Below are 20,818 nucleotides of genomic sequence, written 5' to 3'. Positions count from 1 at the left end.
TAAGCCCTATTTTTAAAATTATGTGCTTGGAAAAAATAGTATTTACACTGAGAATGGCTGACTTCATTTTGGGGTAAATTCAATGGTGAATATTCAGATGATGCAAAATATTCACTAACTAAACTTTTAAATGAGTTCTTTTACCACTAAGTGAAAACAGCCTGTAATTAAGTAAAGTAGATAATATCAGTATGAGATAGATGATCTCGGTGTGAAATGGGAGGTACCAGGTCTCCTTCTGTCTGTCCATCTTCACAAAATGAGGCATGGGCTTTTTCAAGACCTTGGCTCTCTGCTTGTGTCTTAATTGTTGCCGTGTTACCAGACAGTAGTTTTGTTTAGTTCTGAAGAAATACTGGACAGTAACAGATTGATGAAAGATGATACTGGAAAATATTCTCAAAATAACCACTCAACTGCTTGAAAATATTTTCCCTGACTGGCCAGTTTGTGTATTTTACTGATAAAATGTTTGACCTTCAGAAGCAGTAAATTTATACGTTGAAAGTGCCAAAGCAGTTACACAGATGTCTGCTGGGGCAGATCTCTCTTCTTCAAATTCAAGTAGTATTTCACTAAAAGCGGCGTGTAATGCTCCTGCTTTGCTCCCATCCTCAAATGCTTTACAGCTAGAAAGACCTAGCTAACATCAGGGAAAAGATTTTTAGATGTACTAACATACCTCTTAATGAGTGTAAAGTGAGTGGCTGTAGTTTTTGCCTGTAGACTTTTAGAAGCTGTTATCACTGTAAAATAATAGGATTATTTAATGTAATGTAGAAGATTAAAAAGTAACTTTAAAGTAAAACTGTCCCCAAAAGTAAATATTGTATAGCAAATGCTTAGGGGCTGAAAAAAACTTTGTGAAGATCTTGAGCTACCAAGAGTGGTAATGACTCTGATTTATCACTGAGGGTTTTATCTTAGTAACACACATAGTCTGGCTCTCTCTAATTTTACCAAGTGTAGTCCTGCAAGTCTTCCATTGCTGTGAAGAGCAGATATGATGACACATTAGGGTGGTAATATATTCCCATTTCAGTAGTGGAGTTCTCCATGCAAATAACTCCTTCCAGAAATACCTTTGGGAAAATAAAACCACAGTTCCTTTTGAATTAAAATAAGATAAAACTCTCATTTTAGTGGACCCTTGCCTAACTAAAACAAGGGTTTGCTTTATGTTCTACAATGTTGCTTTTCCAACTTTCAAGTTCTTGTAGTAACTTCTATTATCATGTTGTTTCTGATTAAATAAATGTACTATAATGGTCTTCTGCTACAAATTAGTGCATAGAAAGTATCAAGTTGGCCAGTATGTTCACTAAAACTTAGGCAGACATAGGAAGGCAGGAAATGGTACATAAAATAGTTACATTCTGAGTATTATTCCTTTAAATGTTTTGTGTGGTTTTTTAATATGCCATTACTTCAAGAATTTCTGTTGAAGACCACTGTGGCTTCTCTAAAAGATGGTATTGCTGCAGAGATCGGGTGTGTTGGTGATAAGGCCTCCAGGTACAGGAGGGTCCATCTCACGTTCTGTCTGAAGAGGCTGCTGTATATTTTTATTGGTTACAGATTGCTGTAAAAATAGTGTTTGCACTGCCTCCGACTCACAACTCCTTTTTGGTAGCTATCCTCGTCACTGAGAAATATCACCATCACCTTTCCCATGAGCATTAGCTCTAGCTCAGTTACATTTTTCTGTGTGGGCCGGGGAAGTTTGTTCAGTGCTAAACATGCCCTTGACAAAGAAATGACGCAGTGAAACTATCACTTAAATAGAGAATGCACTGCTTTTTGTTGTCAAATGTGTAACGCTTAGCATCTCCTCTATTTTCCTTTGGTTTAAGGGCTTACTGCTTACAGGGAGTGTAGTTTGACGAGGGCAGAAAATGGAGGGCTCGGTGATGGCAGTGGCCGTGCTGTTGCATATAGCCTGCTCTCCCCTCTGCTCTTTCTGTTCTGCAAACCTGAGATGAAACACATACTCGGTTAACTTCTGGTCCTGCTGTCTATGAACGATGATGTGCTGGGTAGCAGGGGTCTGGCAGTCTGTCTGTCGGCAGCAGTGACTGTTATCTGTACGTCTTCACAGCTCTGATATAAGCACCTGACATTCTGGATAATTTATTAGACTGTTAAAATTCTCCAAATTTTTAAGAATGGGTAGAGTTGTATAGAAGTAGCAACTGTGACAGAGGACTGAGTTAGGAAAAATCCATAACATGGGTAAGCTAAATGTAGGTAATTAATAGGTCTAAAATTCACTGAAGTACGTGCATGTTCTTCTGAGGCCTCCTGTGAAAGCCTGAGGCTCCTCAGTCTTCCCACCTCTAGGATTAGCCAGGGCCAGGAGCCACAGTGAGCTATTTCCAGTGTCTTTTTCCACCAGTTTCTAGAAGACCTTTGTTTTAGAAAATGGGTTAAAAAATAGTAAAAATTTTTAAAAAAAAAAAACCCTGAATATATACAGCCTTGAGATGAGACTACATTTCCTTTTAGTTTCATTTTTCTAGCTCACAGCTGGTTCTGTAAACGCAGGGAGCTTCCAGTACTTTCTGGAAGTCTTGAAAGTAATTTCAAAACATGGTGTTGGCTTCCTGCCCCAATAACTTGAATCAAAGTGCTTTACTATTTCTTTAGAGAAGCATACCAAAAGGTAAGTGCTATATTCCTTGGAAAAAACCGGAAAGCGTTTGGCCAGGTGCTTTTCTGCATTTACCTGTAACTGAATGACAAAAATAATCTCTCGTTTAATTTGGTTTTTTTCAGGGTGCTGTTTCTTTTATTACAGAGAACCATTTTATACATTGATTTTGTGTTTCTGCTTTTCTGGCTGCTTTAGCTTGCCATGGTTGCATGTAGTCGTGATGCTAAAATGGAAGCATTGCTGCTAGCAAAAGGTTTCAAGAGGAAAAAATATTGCATCCATCCGTGCAGTTGGGTCTTATTCTCTGAATCGTTCAAAGACTGTGACTGGTTCTGCCACAGAGTGATTACGTGACGTTTGTTTTGACAGTCACGTGTTCCTTCCTCAAAATACCATTTATCCAAGAAGGAGCAGAATTAAAGGTGCCCAAACGCAATGAGGTGAAGACTCCCCAAACAGCTAAGGACAGACAGGTTCTCTTGTTCTCCACCTCCTCCTTTCCCTGGGGCTCTTCAAAATGTCTGGAAGGGGCCGTGATACGAGGCAGTGGACCCTGTGATGTCCATCCCGCTGACAGCGTGCAGGACTGGGGTGAACCTCTTGCTGCTCCACAGGGAACTGCTCTGTGTCGCAAGGCAGGTACCGGGTGGCCATGCTGGCAGTCCACAAGGAAGGTTTAAGGCCTGACAAGAGGTCAGGCCTGGAAAGCTGCCTGGAAGAAAAGGACCTGGGGGTGTTGGTGGACTGCGGGCTGAACGTGAGCCAGCAGTGTGCCCAGGTGGCCAAGAAGGCCAACAGCATCCTGGCCTGTATCAGGAACAGCGTGGTGAGTAGGACTCGGGAGGTGATTGTCCCCCTGTCCTGGGCACTGGTGAGGCCCCACCTCGAGTGCTGTGTCCAGTTTTGGGCCCCTTACCACAAAAAAGACATTGAGGTGCTGGAGCAGGGCCAGAGAAGGGCAACGAAGCTGGTGAGGGGTCTGGAGAGTAAGTCTTATGAGGAGAGGTTGAGGGAGCTGGGGTTGTTCAGCCTGGAGAAAAGGAGGCTGAGGGGAGACCTTCTCGCTCTCTACAACTACCTGAAAGGAGGGTGTAGCCGGGGGGGGGGCGTCGGTCTTTTCTCCCAAGCCACAGGCGACGGGACGAGGAAATGGCCTCAAGTTGCACCAGGGGAGGTTCAGATTGGATATTAGGGAAAATTTTTACACTGAAAGGGTTATTAAGCATTGGAATGGGCTGCCCAGGGAAGTGGTTGAGGCACCATCCCTGGGAGGTATTCAAAAGACGAGTTGACATGGTGCACGGGAATATGGTTTAGTGTTGGTGGTGTTTTGTTTGGTTTTGTTGGGTTTTTTTTAAGGTTGGACTAGATGATCTTAAAAGGTCCCTTCCAACCTAGGCGATTCTGTGGTTCTGTCTGTGAGTTTAGACGATCTTAATCTTCAGTACAAACGTGACGTAAGTCAGAGATCAAGGAGAGCGCATGGTCAAAAATAAAAGGGGTAGGGTGTGAATTGTTTTTTGTTGGTCAGGAGGCAGCATTTGAGAGATGGGGGGTGTCTGTGAACCTCTGGGCATGATAATGACCCCCCTCCTGCCCTGTGATTTATTTCTAGGGGTAGGGGGTGGGGTCTGTGATCTTAAAGCAAGACTGTAAGACCAAACTACTACAAAATAAGATTTATTTTTTTTTTTAAATACTTGTTTAGGAGCTGTCCAGAAGGACTCCTTATAGCTAAGTAGCATTTAATGTGTGTGTGTACATCTCATCTATAAAGTTCAAAGCTCTTAGGGAATATGTGCTTGCCATCTCCACTGACAAAACCTAGTTTTTCAATATCTGAATCAAATGGTTAAGTCAATGATGGATATTTTTTTAAAGTCTTGGTTTGATGCCCTACTTACTGTAACTTTGTAACTTATCTTTTCTGTCTCTATACCAAAGTGGATTTTTTAAGGTTCTGAGAAGAAATATATGAACTGTGGGCCTATGGTTGAATTAACAATTTGTGGCCACGATGGAATGAAAATCAGCAGTTACACTGTATTCAAATGAATGAGATTTTACACTGGCATTTTTGTAATGTTTTTGGTCCATAGTACTTAAAAACTCTTTGCGAGAGAGTGCAGTTTAGCACGGATGCTGGTTCAGGGTCATGGCAAGCTGTGATGGAATGATGCACTCAGTATCACTGAGCCAATTGCTGACAGAGGCAGTAAGAATTTGGGATTCCCAGCCTATAACATGGTACTGGACTTTGCTCCATTGGTATTGTATGGGTCCAGATATTGTTAGAGTTTAATTGCATTCAGGATTATTTTAAACAAGATTTTCAGGCCTAGTTTTGGATTGGATCACACAGATTATTCTGCTAATGGCAAAAATAACCAATAGCTACTGTAGTGCATTTTCACCTTTGTTTTTTTACAAAAAGCTTGTTTTTCAACAAATATGTATCAGCATTTAATCTGAGATGCTTCCTGCAGCTTGAGTCCATGCGATTGCCTTTAAAGGAGACTGCTGCTTGGGCTTGGTAATTTTCAGCCCGGCAAGTGGTAAGATAGGATTTAGAGACAGTGAGTGATGCAAACATTTCTTCTCATGCCAACGAAATACCCAGTTGCACCTTGAAAACAAGCAAAAGAAACCAAGGGAGATGGAAAAAATTCTCATGGAGTTGGGACTTCTGATTGTTTTAAAAATGTTAAAAATTTTATCTGCTTTTTCTTATAGATTTTTCTAATTTAAGATGCTACAAGACATTACATTTATGTGGTTAAACCACAAATATGTGGGTTGCTTGTGAAAATGTGGCTGTATTTTTGCCATGACTTCTCATGAGCATCTCCCAAGCAGATTAACTTCATAGAAAATTACGATTTTCTTTATTTAAGAGCATAGGTCCACTTTGAAGAGGTAATTGTGTACAGAGCTTCCACGTGGCAGGAAGCCTCTGCCACATTCTGTCCCCCATAGGATCCACTGTGATGCTTCTGTATCAATGGCATAATCGCTCATCATTGTACTGTAATATGATGCTGTAAAAATCCCAAGCAAAGTAGGTAGTTGTTAAGGAAATTAAGAACCCTCATTAACCGTGAAGTTAGTTATAAATAGCCTAGTGAGCAGTTTCCTTGTTAAGTATTTACTTGTTTGAGTGTCTTGAGTTGGACAATGTGAACATACTGCACGTCCTGATACAGCAGGAGCACCACACCATCCTAGAATAAAACTTAAGAGAAACAGTTAAGGCATTAGTGGCAACAGGAGCTGACATTTCTTTAATAATAATTAAAAGTTGGCAACACTGCAGCGTTCTGTGCTCTCATGATTGTCTTGCATATTCTTAAATAAAGGATCACTCATTTTCTCAGGCTTTAGGACAAGTCGGCATTGAAAAATGGTGAATGGTGATTTTAATCAGCAGCAAGAACTGAACTGTAGATCTGTTGAAAAAGAAACTAATTTTCATGACTTTTCTGAGCAGAAGTACTGTTCATTTTGCTTTTTAGAAATCCATGTGTTTAATCCTTCCGTTTATTCTTGAAAGCTACACCTCCTGTTCATTCCATTTAGGATTTAAAAAAATATAAGATTTTGGGGGGGTGTTTTGATGCTTCCTCAGAGTTCTTAAAGCAGGCTGAATACAAATTTTTTTCTTCTCCACCCCGCCACCCCCCCACCCCCAAACTCCAAAGACTTTCATTTAGCTGATAATTATGCTTCTTCCATGGCTGTACTAAATTACTTCTAGAAGGCTTGTTTTTACTTAATAGCTTGAAATGAAATTTATTTAGCTCCTTGCTACGATACCCCAGTCCTTAACTTGCAGCTGTGATTTGTCTTACAAAACTTTGAAATAACAAATAATTTCAAGTAAAGATTTCGTTTGGATGGCTGCATCGCAGCTGCAAAGGAAGCGATGGTTTACTGGACATAATGGTTTTAAAAAAAATTAAACATATGAGTTTTCTGAAGACAAACTGCAAGACTTGCTCTGATACTAGCAGTAGAGATGGTAGTGTTGAACTCCAAAGGTGCTAGGGAGAGCAGGATCAAGAGAACACGGGTAATAACACCCTATTTTTTTTCACTCTGTACAATTTTTCTTTTCTTCTCTGTATGCTTAATGCCTTTTTAAGGAAACATAAATTTTTATATACATAGTGTCATGCTATTCTATTGACCTCTTATAGACTTAATGTTAGGCTTGATTTTTCCAGTGAACAAGTTAAACTCTCTTAGTTTTTTTGTGGTTTGTGTTTTGTTTTTAAAAAAAAAAAAAAGAAAGCAATCTCAAGTAGTATCCCTTGGACTTCATGAATCTTACTGCAGCTTTAAATTACTATCAATAAACACTCCAGAACACTGTACCTTGGTCTTAAAACACTGTCTTTGTTATTGAATGCTTTTAGTTCATCATGCTTTGGGGGCTTTTTAAATACAGACACATAGAGTTACTCGCAAATTAGAGCAGTCAAATAGTATTTGGATGATTATTAGCTTTGGTATTCTCTGAATAGTTTTTATGGTATTTGGCAAATATTTTATGAATACCAGTGAACCTTAGCTGTCAGATGCAGTTGGACTTCTTTGTAATCAGATATTTTTTCCAATTCATTCTTAATTTCTGGAGTATCCAATTCATTCTTAATTTCTGGAGTACCAGTGCTCCAAGAGAAGTTATTCTGAGAAGATAAAGATGTCTAAGAAAACTGGAGAGCCACTCTTAGATGTCTGTTTTTGTATTCCATAATATTGAAAGAATAAGTTGATTTAGGTTTGTTTTTACTGTCCTAAAGAAGCTATAGTTATCACCATCCATGTGGTACCACTGACCAGAACTAAACACTTTATTGATATTCCTGTTTGTTGCTGGATACTAGTATGGAAGTGGATGCGAATATTGTATAACTAAATACATGTTTCTAATTAGAAGTACCTTGGCAGGAAATGGTCTTAATAAAAACAGAGATGAAAAAGCAAATTCAGGATATTTGTAGAGCTCTGTGCTGAAGACTGTGTACTCGGGAATCAGAGTTCACTGGGGTGAGGAAGAGGAAGAGAAGAAGGAAAGGGGGAGGTTATTTTGCAGAACTGAAAACCAAATAAGAGACCCTGTGGGAGCAAGACCGTGAGCTTCAGTCTTGTTTTTTAAGGAAAAAGCAACAGTGGTTCTGAGTACTGGAATTCTTGGACCTCGGTGCAAATTTCAGTTTCCTCTAATTACAGAGAAAAGGAGGAAAGATGCGTATTTTTTAATGGAAATGGAAAACTGCTGCTCATTATGTCTGTCTGAGAGTACTTTTGTGGATGCAGGGCACTTATGTGGCTGTTTTTGCCTCTTGCTTTCCCCTTCCTATTCCAAGTAAAGCACTGCTGTAGCATTCCTGCGTCTGATCTCCTTGTCTCATGAAGATTAGTCCTGTTGGCCAGGAAACAGCACTAACAGATCACGCATTTCTTAAATTTTATGTCACGTTAGTAGATTTACTTTAAAATTTTAAGCCCTGAATAACTGGTATTTAAATAGAGCGTTGGCCTCTTTCGTGAGGATGTTTGCCATTTCCTGACGTAAAATCCCTTGCCAGCAAGCCATGGAGCAAGCAGGCAGCCAGAAAAGAAGCGTTCTTAACAGAAATCTTGTTTAGTAGTAGTGCTTCCAGGCGATACCCCGAAAACAAATGAGACTCTTCAGTGAGTGGCTTACGTCCTCAAAACCAAAAATGTTAGGACCCACCTGCTCCTGATACAGGATTTTTCTGCAGTGGGACCCCCTTCCCCCCCCAACATTATATTCCAAGTGTTTTATGGAAAACAAGAAGCGAGAATACATTAGCCAATGGAAAAACCAAAAGGTTTTTCACTTTAAACCGTTATTTGAAATAAAACCAAAGTTGTGAAATGGACTCTTCTCCTGATGACTTCTCAGACAAAGGCAGCATTGACATACACCGGAATGCCAGGAGCAGAATTCGTGCCATCTGAGTGCACTCTAACGCTAGATCCATAATCGCTTGTTCTGCTTGGCAGTTTTTACAAGCAGCCATTTGTTAGAAAAATAGACTTCATTAGTGATTTTTTTTCAGCTCAGAGTGCTGCATTTGTACAGTATTTGTCTGATAGAACGTGCAGAAGCTGAGCTTCTCTCTCCTTAGCTGTAGCACTTTGCATTTCACAGGTGGTGACTTGACTGAACAATGAAAACATCTAATTTTCACTTCTTGTTTGGTTGGTTTCACTTGCCATAATTTATTTGGGGTTTTTTTTCCCCTGTAGGTTTGCATCCAGTGGTGTTGCAACACAATTTATTTCCTTTTCAGTCAAAATATATATAAAAAAACTTTTTTTTTTTTACACCCAGATTTATCTTTCCCAGAATATGCATGTAAGTTAAAAGCATTTTAGGTGAGTGCGCAAACATTAGATGAGGTAAATTTGGGCCTGCAGGCCTAAACCATGGGAAATGTCCTCAGTATTGCTGTTCTTGGAATGCTGTATGGAGCCAGGCTCCCCATAGAGACCTACTGTCCTTCCACCTTCACTAAGCTGATTGGTAGAACGGCCCTATGACACTATTATTATTTCAGTGATTATTTCTGAATAGAATAGATGTTGGAGACCAGTCTGTTGTATGGCTGTGAGGCACTTTCTCCTCCATGTTACGTTCAGCTAGGATGAGCTCCCAGAAAAAATTAATGAGGTTACTTGGGAGCAGCACCAGGAAATTCAGTCATAGTACTTAAGATATAAAGTTCTCAAAAATAAGTATTTCTGTTCACATATCTGGCTTAAGATAGTGACAGAATTGCCAATTTTTAGATAAAGAATGGCACTTAGAAATTTTCTGATGGATTTATTAAAAATTTCTCTTGTGAGGGAGTAAAGGATGTTATTAAGGGCTTTCTGTGTCATAGCTTGTGTTACTTTATCTTCTTTAATGAGCAAAAATAGAGTGGAGGAATTCTGCGCTATTCTCCCTTTCCTTTTCCTTTGCCTGGTGTCAGGTCTTTTCTGTTGGACGGTATAAGCTCCTCAACAGTGATTAGGCCTTTTGGGTTTTGTTTTGTACGGAGGGAAGAAAAAAAAAAAACCCTGCACAAACATTTTAATTCTCGATGACATTCTAAACTAGAGGAATTGCATTATCCTGGCTGGTTGGTAGCAGCAAGCTGTTTTGCCACTAAATTTATTTAGGTTGAACAGTCTTTCAGCAGCAAAAGATGAAAGCTCAGTGAGTTTATTTTATGCTGGAACATTTTGTATGTTCTTCTCTGATGCAGAAGAGAAATATTATTGGGACCTGTACTTATTTATATAGTACTTCTGAAAGTCTCAGAATAGTTTGCAAGTGCCAAATTAAGTATGAGGCAGGCAATTACATAATATCCACATTTTACAAATGGGGACAGTCATAGTTCAGGAAGGTTAGCTGCACGAGACCACATTAGCATCATTATCAAAAGTAGAAATAATGAGTCATAGCCCTGAGTTCCTTGCGCTTATCTTCTGTATTATGGGTTTCAGGTGCTTCAGCCTGTTTGGCTCTAAGAGCAGAGAGGTTATAAAGTACACACTGGTTAAATAATTTCATTAACCCTGTTACTTTACTAGATTTCTCACCATTCTTACAATCTGTGCTCGTATGTCAGTGCATTGACTGGCATTTTAAATTGAGTGCATTGGAACAAATTTCTTTTAAATCCAATTATAAAACTGGAACACAAAGTTAATATGATTAGGTTAATGACATTCAATATCAAATTGTTCTTAATAAAAGGTGTTTGAATTTGAACTTCTACATTTGTTCAATCGATTTTAATATGTTGGCCTTTTTATATAGGCAAGCTTTTATCACAGAGTTGTAGGCAAGATACCTAAGAATATCAAATCAGCTGAGAATGAAATATGCCAATGTGTTGGGTCATGCTTTTGACTTAGCTCCAGTCAACAGCATACTTTCCAGAAATGCTTTGTGTACCACTTTACAATCTGGGTCTTTGGTCAGCATTGCCCAACTGCTTGGCCTTTTCATCAACACTTTGAGCCATTTATTTTGAAATTGGAAAAGAACTGTCTGTGTGAAAATCATGTTAGGTCCTTTTCTTTTTAAGGAAGTTGCTATGCAGCACTGCTAGTAAAGGAATACATTTTTTTCTTACCTGTACTGCATTTTTTTCTCAGAAGCACTGTGTAGAAGTTAAGATACAGTACAAAACCTTTCTGTTTACCTTTCTTGTTGTTACTTGATTATTCCCAATACTTCAGTGATAACAGTAATAGAGCACTTCATATGCAAAACCCTTGGGGTAGAGATTTGCAAGCTTCTGGTGTTCGTTGCCAAGTTTATTTTTTACAAAGCATTCTCACTTATTGCTGGTAGTACCAGCCCACACCTGAGCCTGTGCCAGTCCTTTTCCATTTTGCGCTGTAGGGTAACTTTCTAATGTAATCAGACTTAAACTTCTCATTTGGTTTATTGTGAAAATTTACCTTTCATATGGCCTCTTGGTGTGCTACTTGAAGGCACTTGCTTTTTCTAATATTAACACTTTGTCAGCTAGACTTTCATGAAAGGTTAGGGTTGTTATGCACTATTGATATATTTATTTAAAATAGACAACGTGACCTGAAACACTCACAGAGTTTAGTCAAGTTGGCTGAGAACTTCGTTGTTGGGAGAGGGGTTATATTACTGACTGTAAGGAGCTTATTGACTCTGCTTTCTTACTGTTTTCTGTACTCTTCACTTTGTTAGCAGTTTCATCTAAAGGTGTCATGTTGTGTGATAGCATAACATAGTGGAAAGTTATGCTGATAACATGATAGTGTATGATAGCATAACATATTGGGGAATATTTAGTGCATCTACTGCGCTTGTGTATAGGTATATACAATTTTAAAAAGGTAGTTTTTGACAGTGTCATTTGTGGTGGAGGTTGGGTTGTGCCATGGTGGTGGGACAGTATGCAGGCTGGGAGCTGGGAAAGAAAGTCCCTGTGTGTCTGTAAGGTCGGAGAGGTGGTTTTGGTACAGACAGATATAGACCTCTGGGGAACAAGTTTAACAAATACAGGGTGGAAAAAGATTCTCGGGGCTTCTCAAGTGGGAGATGCATGGTAGATAGGAAGCACTCCAAGAGTATCACTATTTCCAGAGTAGTACTGTGACTAAAGAAGATTTAATTTCTTTCGGGGTACCTCAGCTTACGTCTGAAACATGACTGTTCTCCTGTCAGGCTAGATATTTCTCAAAGATGGAATTTTTTATGTAATGCAACTTGAAACCAGTTAATCGTAATGATCAGTTACAATATTAGTTGATGCACTTTTTTGCCTTATTGTACACCTTTTATGCTTGCCTCTGACAATTACTTGCATGCGGTGTTTTCCTTGTTTCTGGTTTGGTGCTTAAGCCCTTACCGTGAGACCTAGCTAGACTGTAAAACTCTCCTTGGGCAGCTTGCTTATGCTTGTGGGGTTAACTTTTCCGCAGGGGGTTGTGCTGTTTATTTACAGAATTCCATTTTCCAGTTACGAATAGAATATTATTAAGAGAGTCTTCTTTTTACCAATTAGGTCAAAGTCCTAAAATTTTAAGACCTAAAGCACATGGTTTAGAGCGAACTGATTCACAAACCGTAGGTGACTTTACTGCAAGAAGAAAGGGTATGTACTTTAGCACTGTATGTATATGGAGCTTTATAAAAATAAGTAAAACAAAAGTTAAGAAAACTGTTATTCTAGAATAATTTTAACTCTTGTATAGTCTTTTTACTTCTGTTGCAATCTAAGATCATGGATAAGTTTTTCTTGCCAAGCAAAAGGTTTCCTATATAAGGAATTAAAGTATTTCAGGCTTGAACAGTGCATAGAAACATTTCCTTGACATTAACGTGGACGTTCTGATCTCTTAAATTTTAGCTGTTCATTTTTTGGATTTATTTTTGCCTGTTTATTTAGAAGCAAGTATATATGACTTACCTGTAAGTTTCTTGAAATAACTTTTTTTAGGCAATAACCTGAAATCAGAGTTTACTTGAGTCTCCTGCTATTGGCTAAACACTGAAATAAAGCAAAATATTGATCCTCTGACCATTTACTAGTACAGAGATTTATTTATGCATCTTAATGAGTAGTGCAGTTAGTCTGATGGGCTTTATTAAAGGTGCTGAGTTGATATAGTCACAAGAAGTAAAGGAGATTACAAACAACGTTAAAAACCTCACAGAAGTGTCACTGATCGTTACCTTTGGTTGTTAAAGCTTGTTGCAACTGGATAAAATATTCCTGCTGTTCTCAGTGGGCTTTGGACAAAGTCCTGACTCTCTGCTGGAACAGTACCTTGCCCACACATCACACCTGCCAGGTGGTCTCACGCCTTTACAGAGGACGTGAGCCAAGCTGAACATTTTTGTGTCACTCATGCTTTGGTATCGTCTTGCCTACAACAAGTTCGGTTCTGCCACTCGTATCTCATATGATGCCTTCTATCTCAAGATAGAGGAGTTGTAGTTCTTTTTCTGAGTCTGTGGTGACAGATTTTTATGAGCAAGTGAGTTAAAGTGGCAGAATTACTGGAGTGGGCTGGATATGCTTTTGGGTGCGCAATTATGACTTCTTAGCAGAGAAAAGGAGAAAACTGTTTGGGATACTATGGGGTACTAAATATTGATACTTATCCAGAAAATTTGAATTGGGAATCTTTATGTTCAGTATATGAGAACTGACTTACAGTAAACTCAATCTGAAGAGTGAGTATAATGAAAGTATGATGAGTACGGTTCTGCTTTTTCCCTGTGAGACAACCGCACTGATTAAGCAACTGGCTTCTGTCAGTTCCTCATCTGGTCACACACGACAGCTCTTACTGCACATGAACTAGTGCTACATGCCTGACATTTGATCTTGGTAAATCTGCTAATAGGCAGAAAACTTGACGGGGGGAGGGCAAGGAGAGGAAGGGGTGTTGGTATAATGACATGGCATTTTATTTTCTAAAAACAGTTTTAGGGAGGATAAAGTTGAGAGTCAAACTTTGACAGCAGTTTACTGTATGTGATTATTTTTTTTCCCCCACAAGTCCTATGATAGAATAGATGATACTATTTTCTATTTTTTTGGTAACTTTTAGGAGGGATGAAACATACAAGCTGGAGGGGGGGGATCACGCGTTTCTCACTAGTACTCTGTCTGTGGTTCTGTTCTGAAAATGGGATTTAAAAATGGCACCTTTTTTAGAACAATGTTAGCTGCCACTAATGGCACAAACACGCAGCTACTCTGCTTGTCTGTTTATAAGCACTGAGGCACCCCTTGGAACCGAAGCTGGCTGGTGGCTTATCTCTCATTTTTGCTTAGCTGCAGATTCTGCCCACACTTTGAGCTGTGAAACCTCATCAGTAAGGGCACATGTGTGCAGCGAGGTCAGAGTTTGCATCATAATAATTGTCCATGAGCCAAGAAAAGTACCCGGAGTTGGCTCTGCTGACAGTTTAAGCTGAAACAGTCCATCAGCCCCCAATGCTGGGCTCGTCAGTTCAACAAGTCATTGTGGCAGAATAAAGACAGAACATGATGCTGCCATTTTCAGATTCTCTCTACCTACAAGTATATCTTACAAAATTCTTAAATTGTGGGGTTTTTTCTAATTGATACTGCTTTTCCGTACCTGGAAAAATTAAAAATATAATGTAGTACATTATGGCTTTCTGAGAACTGAACAATGTTTCCTTTTCCTAACTAGTGCTTACTACTTAAAAAATAGTTTGGTTATTTTGGTGTTTAGCCTTTGAAAAGCTATTAAATTGAAGTTTGTTTTAGGCATGTTCTGTGCTTTAAGATTGTCTGTTTCTTATATAGCAAAACCAGCTCCACTGGAAATAAAACCTCTGCCTGAATGGGAAGAATTGCAAGCCCCAGTTAGATCTCCTATCACCAGAAGCTTTGCACGAGAGTAAGTTCTTTAGCTTTTCCTCATTCAGATTGTTTTTGTTGACTGGAGTGTTAATAAACGTGTGTACATCTGTAGTATATTTTTAGCCCGTGTAATACAAATTGAGGTTTCCTTTGGAAGTGTCTAGATGTGTGTGCCCATGCATGTATGCACCTGTGCATTGAAACGATGTGTCCATACAGATTTTTATTTTGTAATATTAAATATAAGGGACTGTGCATAATTAAAAAATGTCACATTCGTGAACTTGAATGAAAATTTCAGCTCTAATATGCTTATTTTTGTTGTTTACCAGGAGGTTTAAGATATTCGAGATGTATTGTTTGTAAAATAATTCCTGGTAATTAGCTCCTCCAGGTTTCCCATGTCTCCCAGACCGGATTCAGTTCATAGCACAACTTCCAGCAGTGACTCGCACGACAGTGAAGAGAATTATGTATCCATGAACCCAAATCAGTCCACTGAAGACCCAGTATGTAAAATCTACGTCTTAACTACTCTCTTCCTGTGCAGTCCTTACTTTTAAATCATGCAAACACAAATCCTTCCACTCAACATCACTCCCTTTATACTTCTAGATCAAAATAATAATAATAAAAAAAAATCTCCATAGAAAAACTGTAATTTTGGTAAGATTTCACTGAAAAAGTTAAGAGCATAATAATATATAAAGAGAATGGTTAGTATATGTATCTAGTGTACAAAACAGTTCAATAAGTGACTTTTTTTTTTTCCTCTTCCCCAGAAACTGTCTCCTCTTGTCTTTAATTGCTTGTCCTGGGCTACGCACCAGTTCAATATTATGACATCAAGGGAAATAAACTGTCTTAAGACCTCTGAGACAGACTTAAAAACCTTTATTAAAAGGACATCTTCCAAGAAATGTGGAAGGAACAGGGGAAAAAAAGGATTGATATTTGTTGTTTGCGTTCTATAAAAACTGAGCTATGTGTACTTTTATTAGGCTGCTTTCAAAAAAGAGGGTAGGAGAGGTCTTTGTGTATTGAATATCTGTATTTTTTCCCCTCTGGGGGGAGAGTTTTCGCAGATAATAAAGCTTCAGATATTCAGTTTGCAGTGCAGCAAGTGAAGAGCTACTTAGGAAAAGTTAATGATGCGTGCTGTGGGTTTTGTTTGGTTGAAGGGGGAAGGAGAGAGAGACAAAGAAGAACCAGTAATAGTATTTTAAAGTAAGAGAGCAGCAGTAGACCTAGGCCTAAACTGAAATGTAATCTAGAATATCCCTAAAGCACTGGAGGAAAACCTGTATCTTCACCTCAGCTTTTTGTTCAGTATAGTTCAATGCATTCACCACATTTTTACAGCTTGGGTCCTTAGTAAGGGAACACAGCAGCATTTTTCATCTTTCAAGCGTTATGAAAGACCTTCTTTGGGGAGGGCCTGTCTGGCACCTCTTTTGTCCTGTTCGTTTGTCTGCCTTCTTATATGGCATGTGCTAGCCCGTTTCACTACTCCCCCGACTCTCCTCCTCTCGCCAGCGCTGCTTGCTTCCCCATCCCCTGCTGCCCTGGGGACCCTCCCTGATCTCCTCCAGTCTCCCTCCACCTCCAGCTCACCATTTCTGCCTCTTGGGTCCCCCCTGAGCCAGCCTCTCCTGCTGATTTCTCCACGCGGCAGCTCTGACTCGGTGCAAGCTCACCAGCCTGCAGAGCATCCTGCCCTGAGCTTGGTACCGTGTCCGACCTGCCGGCAGGGCTTCAGCAGTGGGGAGCCGATGGTGTAAAAACTTGGCCCCTCTCTTGCAAGAGAGGCATTGGTAAGTAATGGGTAACGTCCCGTTTTCACAGACGCAAGAAACATCCCGTTTCGTACAAAGGTTTAGAATCGCCTTTGCCCACAGTTCTCCCTGCAGCAGAATGGCAGTTCAAATTGGGGATTTCTCTTGATTCCTACAGTGCCGTTTCAGGGGTTTAACGTCAGTCCAAGATGGTATAATTAATATCACAGCTCAGACGGCCTGTCATTAATATCTTCTGTTTGCTTGCACCGTTCATTCTTTAAGGTTGTTCTGCAGATTTCCTTTCATTTTCACTTATGTAAAATTAAAGTTTCTGTTTTCTAATGCATATGTTCTGCCTGTCTAGTTTGTTTGAAATAGCAGGTTATTTTTTGTTTAAAGAGTTTTTTTATTTATGCTGGAAACATTGATACAAAATCTGATTTTTGTATGTTAAATATGCAGAAATTTGCTTAGAGAATTTGGGCAACAAAACGAACTTTGTCTCGGTTGTTTGTGTTTGTCCTTGTTACCACTTAATATTAAATGAGTTGGACGATACAGATATGATGGATAACTTCAATTTTAAAAGCCCAGCCCACTAAGCGTTAACCCATAAAATATTTTACTTCCTAGGGAACCTGAACGTTTCCAGATATCTCAAGGCCTTTGTTTTAAAATGTGCCAATTGTGTAGACATTTTAGAAATTTTTATTTGTTCCAACTGCATCTTAGAAAGGAGTCCATACTTTTTCATCTTTTTCTGTCATCGGCTTTGAAACATCTTGTTTGGATGTGTCATACTTCTGTTTTATTTAATAAAATCAGCAATATTCTGCTTTTTCTTTCAAGTTGCTGTCAGCCTTACCCTTCTGTCTTTCCTTCTGCCTTCCTTTTCATTTTTTGCTGACTGCTGCCCTCTGTCTTCCTTTTTTTTCTTTATCTTTTAGAGAAGAGTCCTTCTATTGTACTGTTCCTATAACACCTGTTAAGAGGGAGGGATCAGGCTGGGAGAGGACAGAGGAGGTGAGGTTGTAAAAGTCTGGGCTAATTGAAATTTAGGTATATACAATGCAACTTCAGTTCAGGCAGCCCTACGCAAATTTTCCAAAGTTTTAATCTTTTGATCTTATCAATTAAATAATTCTTTTTTATTATCAACTTAATCATGATGGCTTTTGAATGAAATGTAGAAGTTTCATTTGAAGTTTTGTCACTATCATAAGGCTGAAATTCTTGTAAGGTATTTAACAGCAATTTAATGAGATAAAAAATTTTGTAATTAAGTAATGTTAAATTTGAGATGTAACAACTTCATTTAAAAAGAACAGACCGCACTCTATTCTTATCTCATGATATGAAAGGGACATTAGGTGGAAGGCACAGATTGGTTTGGTGGCAACCTGAAATTTGGGGGGTTGGTTTTGGGGTCTTTCCCCCTGTTGACTTTCAACTCTGTCCCAGTTTTGACTTAGAAAACATTCCCTTGTTATACTATCTCAATAAAATTTGCACGGTTTAGCCAGTTGCAAGAGCTCTCAGTCAGTTCTTTAACCTTTAATATTTTGGCAGTTTATAGTAAGCGTATTTGATAACGTGGACCATCAGCATGTATGTTTGTAGCTGAAGTTATTTATATTATAATTTCAGAATTTGTTTGGAAGCAACAGTCTTGATGGAGGAAGCAGTCCTATGGTAAAACCTAAAGGAGATAAACAAGTAGAATATTTAGATCTGGACTTAGACTCAGGAAAGTCTACCCCACCTCGTAAGGTAAGCAAATCATCAACTCTTGCGTTCCTGCCATTGAGTTTAAAACTTCTTCACAAGTAGTTGCTGGGAAAGAGGGAGCCTCCAGCAAGATCATCTTAACTAGTTTGTCAAATGGTCAGTCAGAGTGCCTATGCTGGACCTTTCAGAGAAACCTGTGTTTGTTCTATACCAGTTTGGGACATCTACTTACTTTTTGTTGTTACTATTTGAACATATGTTTTACACTCTCCCTTGCCTTTCCCAGAAAAAGAGCAGTGGTTCAGGCAGCAGTGTGGCAGACGAAAGAGTGGATTACGTTGTGGTTGACCAGCAGAAAACACTAGCACTGAAGAGCACACGAGAGGCATGGACTGATGGGAGACAGTCTACAGAATCCGAAACACCTACAAAAAGCGTGAAATGAAAACACTGCTTTTTCTTTAAAGAACAGAAAGAAGTGAATTTTGAAGAATTACAGAACCACAGTGGCGGTGTTGTTCGACTGTGCAGTACCTGATTCACTGCTGTGTGAATAGGTTCTTGACCCAATACGATGGAAGCCAAAGGACACTTTGAATATATCAAAGGAATTTTAAGATCATAAATTGGCTCTGTGGTCTCTGGAAAAATTGAAACCTGTAAATAACATGTAAAATAGTATTGCTTAGCTTTCAGAAAACCTTCTGTTCTATAGTTAACACATTTGTAGTATTACTATGTTTATGCACTTTTTCAGTTACCATGTTGGTTCAGGTATTCCCAGTTAGTGTACATTAACACCTAATTCATCTGGAGAATGTTGTTGGTTTTTTTTTTCCTTACACTACTATTCCTTACAATTTTAGGTTAATTAAGCTACATGTAGATACAGAAATTAATATTTGAACTTCATTTTAACAACTTAAAATTGATTTTGCGGAAATACTTTCACAATTGAATAATCTACTTGAAATGCCAAGAGACAGCCGTTAAGTTACATACTTGTTTATATTTAATACACGCAAGATTATGTGGAAGTCTACAGGTTACCTTCCTAACAAAAATTGCTGTGAGTTAATAATAATGAACTGTACTGGGTTTACCCCTACAATCCCAGCTTATATGTTAGTTGTTAGTGGTGGAACTTCTATTGTATTTTATTAATGACAGTGTTCTGTGTTCAACGGGTGAAGATTCTGCAGGGTGGGATCTTACACTTTTAAAGACTGAATAATTAAATATCAAGTAAGCCTGCAAACCACTGATGGCATGCAGTAATATTGTGATCTCACACTTATTAACAAGAAATAACCTTTATATTATTTACAGAAGGTAGAGTATATAAATCAGGTACGTACCAAGCACTATTGTGCTAATACACTGATCAGGTTTAGACAATGAGCTTTAGTTTTGTACTATTTAGAAGTTCTAATGTCAGTTTTCAGTTCAAGATTAATGGGACAGTTTGACATTCACTGTTTGTAGTACTAGCAAAATACTGTGATTTTGAATTAGACATTAATTCAAATGGAAATACTATGTTTTGACACCATAGTGCCCTTCTTATGATCTCTATTTTACTTTAATCTCCTGCTTGGCCTTATATTTAAATCCCTATGCAACTGGTATTTTATATCTCTGTTTTTAAAAATTAGATAACATACTTAAATGATCCCCTTGTAAACCACTTGTTGTTCTTTCCTGGTACAGGATTTTAAGCTCTGTATACTGTGATCCTTTATTTTACTATGCCAGTTCCAAATAATATCTGCCTTGGTTTAGAAACATGTTTTGTTATTTGGAAGAAGATAGAGTTCTTTAAATACGTGACTGAGTTAGGTCTAGATAGAAAACTTACTAACACTTTTTTTTTTTTTTACACAAACACCCTCAAGTAAGGGGTTGGTTTCATTTTCCCACCCAATTGTTTTATTTTGTCCGCATCATTTAAAAGTTTGAGCGTAGAGCTGTGTTGTTTTCTGGCATGTCGGCCTTAGTACTGTGCCTAATCTACCATTGGTTGTTTCTCTCCCCTCACAGCCACAATCTACAGTATGTAAATTACCTTATTCTTAACAAAGGTTCTTTTTAAATTAGTAATATTTTGATGCTTTGAATGTTCATTTTAAAAAAGAAACTAAACACAATGCATTTTGAGGTGAATTTTAAATAAATCAAGTTGTTCAGTTTTGATGTGTAAACTCTGTCCTGTGAACGAGCAAACCAATATTAATGCGTCTGTGAAGGTGTCTAGGTACCAACCACGCTTCTTCAGAATTGTAGACTACCTCTCAAAAAGATGTGCAGCTAAAATAACTTTCAAAATGAATCTCTGATTTAAAACCCTGCACCAAGCAGCTAAATAATCTGAATTCCCAGTGTTCTGGGAGCCAGAAGAAGTGACGTGAGCCAGGGGACGTTGATGGCTCAATCAAAAGTAGTTCAAATCTGTAAAGCTCAACTCTGCTTTAACGGTGTTTCTATCCAATAATAAACTTTTCCTCGCTGATGCTACAGTCAAAGCACCCATAGGCATGGTGAGTACTTGGTAGCTAATGTAATTATAGTTTTGTTTTATCAGTGCAATGACAGCAGTGCATCTCTACTGCTGAGATGCCTGTAATTCATTAACAGATGTGGTTAGATAATCATTTCGCTGTTTATCCTACATAATTGTTTCAGTGCTTGTCACTGGGGAGAAGAATCCATGCGGTAGACTCCTGTGCTCATGTGTGCATCCA

General features: G+C 38.6%; 1 protein-coding gene across 3 annotated transcripts in view; it reads left to right on the top strand.

The window, feature by feature from the left end:
- The window catches only part of GAB1 (GRB2 associated binding protein 1), a 106,107-nt gene extending 85,515 nt beyond the window's left edge, over positions 1-20,592 (top strand). For 2 of the 3 annotated variants that reach the window (XM_074154621.1, XM_074154620.1), the window contains 4 exons: positions 14,515-14,608; positions 14,957-15,080; positions 17,997-18,119; positions 18,364-20,592. In XM_074154621.1, the coding sequence (XP_074010722.1) occupies positions 14,515-14,608; positions 14,957-15,080; positions 17,997-18,119; positions 18,364-18,522 (500 nt within the window). In that variant the 3' untranslated portion in view covers positions 18,523-20,592. Of the gene's footprint in view, positions 1-12,231; positions 12,322-14,514; positions 14,609-14,956; positions 15,081-17,996; positions 18,120-18,363 lie in introns of all 3 variants that reach the window. The other variant, XM_074154619.1, reaches the window with a different exon arrangement.
- Positions 20,593-20,818: the final 226 nt, after the last annotated feature.

Source organism: Numenius arquata, chromosome 10 (assembly GCF_964106895.1).
Source record: "Numenius arquata chromosome 10, bNumArq3.hap1.1, whole genome shotgun sequence".
Taxonomy (NCBI): Eukaryota; Metazoa; Chordata; class Aves; order Charadriiformes; family Scolopacidae; genus Numenius; species Numenius arquata.
Note: the sequence above shows the minus strand (reverse complement) of the source record. Positions and strands in the feature narration are given on the sequence as shown.